This window comes from Hippocampus guttulatus, chromosome 4, assembly GCF_054856545.1.
Source record: "Hippocampus guttulatus isolate MCC_2025c chromosome 4, RoL_Hgut_1.0, whole genome shotgun sequence".
Taxonomy (NCBI): domain Eukaryota; kingdom Metazoa; phylum Chordata; class Actinopteri; order Syngnathiformes; family Syngnathidae; genus Hippocampus; species Hippocampus guttulatus.
In genome coordinates, this window is record NC_141264.1 from 15323845 (window position 1) to 15328602 (window position 4758).

Sequence of the window (4758 nt, forward strand, 5' to 3'; positions counted from 1 at the left end):
GGCACTGCCTCAAACATGATCTGTTCAGGAATCTCATTTCAACATGGGCGCACTTCACGCTTGGCATCCAATGCACATCACATTCGATGTTGTCGAATAACTGGATGTACGATATGTATCATCTACTTTTGACTTTTTCTCATCAATAGTTTAAGGCCTCAAAGTGTTTTTCATAGAAATAGTCCTATTTACTGACTTACTGTAATCTGGACTTCACTACTGCGTTGGTGAAAGTTAACGGTGTGTTCCGACCTGCATACAAATTTGGGTTACGTGATGAAAATTGTACAGAAATGTAGCACAATGTTCATCACATGCGCGGTTTGGCTAATAACTTGTTTTTATTGTTGACAGTTTTATTTTTTTTATATCAACACAGGGGAGAGACTATTCATTTGTTTATTGAAACAGGAAATCAAGAATAACTAACAGCTTGCATGGAAAATACACTTGTAATCCACACTCAACACTATAAAAGGCATTGTTTGTTGGTTTATTTTGCTGAAATGAAAAATCAATTTTGTCCCAGTATTGTATTTCCCCAAATAGTGGCCAATCTTCTAAGACACCTCCAAGATAATGAACGACTGACTGAAAAAGACGCCTCCCGCCTCGCATTAAGAAAAGAAAACGAGTCAGCTCAGTTCATAGATGCAACCGTTTATATCAAGAATCAACACAATTTTCAGTTCACAACCGCCGATAGGTCCCAAGCCAACCACCACCCTGCTATGCCACTAAAAATCAGTGATTAGGTGGGAGAACACTATTCCAGGTTACATCAGGAAGCACCAAGACAGTTTGAATCAAATAAAAGAAACCACGTTGTCAGAACCCGGCCACTACCATTCCGAAGCCCAGATATTGTAAAAACAAAAGGACAAAAAGGCTTTTGGCTTGGCTGAAGATAAATCTTTTCATCACATCAAAAATATGAATATGTAATGGATAACTACTTGTCAATAAGTCTGCACACTCGGGAGACTAACAGACTCGCAATATTGGTTTGTATAATTCCAAAAATGGGTTTATACAATGTCCTCACTCCTATTAAGTAAATAAAAGCTCCCAGCCACTGTTTGTGGAAGTACAGTATGCATTTCACTCAAAACCTCCATATGCCATGTCAGTTGCCACACTTCCTTGTTGCAAAAATGTCGATAAAGTAACGCAAGAAAAAAGCTGTTCACCTTTCATTGTGACAAACCCAAGGACATCGGTGTCCCTGTTTCCTTGAGAATTCTCGTCGAGGGACTACGCATCTTCTGATCCACCGACCGGCTCGGCAGACACACCCACGTCTAAGGGGGTGTCGTCAATGAGTTCCGGATCGTTTCCCGTCAGCGACAACTCCTTCAGGCCTTTACTGAGGCTTTCCTCCTGCTCTAAATTCCCATCAGTCCCTGCCTCCAAATTCCCTGCATCCTCTGACTTCGACGCAGTATCTGGATCGAGAGCGGAGCTCACGGCCACCTCTGTGTCATCTGGAGATCCCTCAGCTGCTGCAACATCTGCAACCTTGTCTTCCAGGACGGGGACTTGAGGGGTGACTGTGGATTGTGGGGAGGAGAAATCTGTGTTTAGGTCAAGGGAAGGAGATGAAGATGGATCCTTCTCTTGATCCTTCTCTCTCTCCGGGCCTGCTTCAAAATCCACCTCCACATGTGCCTCTGGCATTGGTGGAGGAGCGGACACACACTCTTCATTGGGCAGACATGGCGTCTGAGTTGCTTCTTGCCCGACTACCACATCCACCACCTCTGCTGGTGCAGTTTGCTGAGCCGGCGTCACATCAGAAGTGCCCAACTTCGTCGTCTTTTGATCCTCGACTGGTTCCTGCCCTGAGCCTGCTGCGCCGACTGGAAACTCGCGCTTGCGGATGATCTTGTTTCCCATGGTGAACCTGTCATCAGGAGATATGTCGTCTTCATGTTAAATGCATCCGGATGAGCTAATACGATCAATGTTGACTCTTTCGAGCCAAAAAAAAAACATAGAAATACAGTGAACAGGCACATATTCCCTATTCCCTGCACATATAGTGGATATAATGTCTACACACCTGTTCAATGCCAGGTTCTCGTTAAAAAAATTAATGAATTAAAAAATAGCGATAAATCATTTCAAAACTTTTTCCACCATTAATGTGAATCTATAACTGTTTCAAACAACAAAGTGTGTGCAGAAAAAGTGGTTAATATTGCACAACTGTCTGTGTCTTATGTGTTGTGTTGTATTTTTTTATTTTATGTTAACTGTTCATTTGATGTAGGCGCGGGCACCCGCAGCGGCTCCTCTCTCTCCTGTGGTTGAGAGGAAAAAAATAAATTTGACAATAAAGTTGACTTGAACCTGAACTTGAATGGACCAATCACATCAGTCATTTTAAAACATCATGCACTCGCCACCTTTTTAAGTGCTTCCAATTCATGCCAAATTACGTTCAGACCATAGGGTTTCCCTGTCATCTTTGTAGTCAGATCTCACAGCACAAGCCGCGCCTGCAGAGCTTCCTCAGCATCAGAGGAATCTCGTTCAATTTAACCTGTTTCTACAGTGGACAGATTATCAAATTATCAGGTTACAGGCTATCATTACTGGTGCATGGAAGGGTTAATCAGTCATGAGAAGGGTGCAAAAGAATCTCCAAGGCATTCAATATCCCACGGAAGATGGTGAAGGTGGCCATCATCAAGTGGAAAAAAATGACATTACCAAGAACTAAAACATTCTTCCAAAAAAAAAAGAAAGAAAGAAACCTATTATCAATGTATATTGTTGTTGAAAAAGCTTACAAACTATAATGCACTTTTTACTGGCCTCCCAAATAAAACTATTCTCGAGCTCAGGTTTTAGTCAAAGCCAAATTGAGAGCACATTGGTCAACTTAAGAGTTGTTCCCTCAGACTTTTTGGTGGAAGTCAGGAGGTATCAAAACTGTGTAATGAAGTAGATTTTTGTAGAGAAGAAATCAACTGTACATGAGCTCTTGATTGATTGGGATCTTGGGAACATTTAAATGTTGAAACAAAAAAAATTGGACAGTGATACGGGGGAAACCTCAGCCAGGGAGTAATTACAACGACGGCAGCAAATTTAGAGAAGCTACATATTACCCACCCAGGGATTTATTCAAGAAAATTGCTTTACATAGCTCCCAGAATGATTTCTGGCGAATAATATGAATAAAATTAATTGAATGTTTTTGGCTTTCAAGAAAATCTCAGTAAAAAAAATGAATAAACCAAAAAAAACCCTATTCTAGTAAGGTCGGTTTCAGATCATTATCATGAGCAAATGTTTATTTTTGTTAGTCAGTTCACAACATTAGCTAGGGAAACATATTTTGATAGCATAAAAATTGAGCCAACGCTAGCTAGTTTGTTACAAAACGACCCGACAACTTCGAAATAGTATTAGAAAGACCACATTATAGTAAATGTGCCAGCTTCCTTGTTAGCCGTTGATCAGCTGGTAGTTTAATGTAAATGTTGCCTTTGGTCCAAAAATGAATAATTATGGCAGATATGTTCAGACTTTGGTGATTTTGATCGTAAAAGAGGCTAAATATTGAAATTCAGTCCTATTAATCTGCATTTGAGTATCCTGCATGCATGCAATATTTCATGATTAATACTATACAAATGATCAATACAGTTAAAATAGAATCATCCCTCATCAGGACCTGTTTCTCTCAGCTGAGTCTAACATACTCCACACTACCAAATGACCAACAACCACACCTTTAGTGTCACACATAGTATTATCATACATCTGCGTGAAAAATATAAACGACAGTGTAACACATCTTAGTATCATACATCTCCGTTAAAACTATAAATGACAACAATTGAAAGGCATGAGTTCTTGGACAGAGTCCTGAGCACTGCCCCGCCCCCCTCTTCAAACTTTACCAAAAAAAACAAAAAAAGACTCCACATATTAAAAGCTCATACTAATCCACTCCGATGGAGTTGTGATGACATTAAGAGTTTAGAGACGTATAAACCACGCGTGTAACCCACCTCGATAGACGCTGGCTGGCCGACGACGGATGAATGCACGGACACTCGCGTTCTTTCTGGTCGCGGGCACGCGCCCCGTGTCCTCAAAGTCTGGTCTCGGGAGCGCGCCTGCCTCTTCTTCTCACGTTAACGCGCGCGCTCTCGCGGACCTGTTGAAGTTCCGTCGAAAGCTGCTATTTACACAAGTTTCAAAGCTTTCTTGTAAATATTTGTTTTAATATTGATAAAAGCCGTCACGCGCATGTCATTCAAGTGCACTCAGAAACAAGTAAACAGCGATTAGCCGGCTGCTGATTGGCTAATTTACTGCAGTGACCTCACCGACTGACAAAGATGATTTGGATTTCGGAGACGAAATACAGTACTGCTATTATTACCACTTCTACTACGACTACTACTAATAATAATAATTAAGAAAAGATCTGCTGGGAACTGTACGAGTTTTACTCACCACAAAAGAAAAAAAGGGAGCTAGGCGCCTGGATAGTTAGTGATGTGAGAAAATGAGTATTTTGGTATCGATCCTATAGCAAGTAAACAGTATTACAGTAATAGTGTAAATAAACGGATCCATACACTTTTCTATAATTAAATTATATGCATCATCAAATGTTTCTGAATCTTAATTCATCTTCATGTCCTTCAAATGTTTTATGTTTCCTGTGTTTGTTATAACTGATGGACAAAAGGCAAAGTGTAATGGTAAACAGAAAATACAGTACTCCACAACAAA

General features: G+C 40.5%; 1 protein-coding gene across 1 annotated transcript; it reads right to left on the minus strand.

The window, feature by feature from the left end:
- Nucleotides 1-385: 385 nt before the first annotated feature.
- Nucleotides 386-4191, minus strand: LOC147206083 (uncharacterized). Its single transcript, XM_086109651.1, has 2 exons — nt 4026-4191; nt 386-1903 (listed from the first exon to the last, which is right to left on the minus strand). The coding sequence occupies exon 2, from the start codon at nt 1894-1896 to the stop codon at nt 1255-1257; it is 642 nt and encodes a 213-aa protein (XP_085965777.1). The 5' UTR covers nt 1897-1903; nt 4026-4191; the 3' UTR covers nt 386-1254.
- Between the last annotated feature and the right edge of the window lie 567 nt (nt 4192-4758).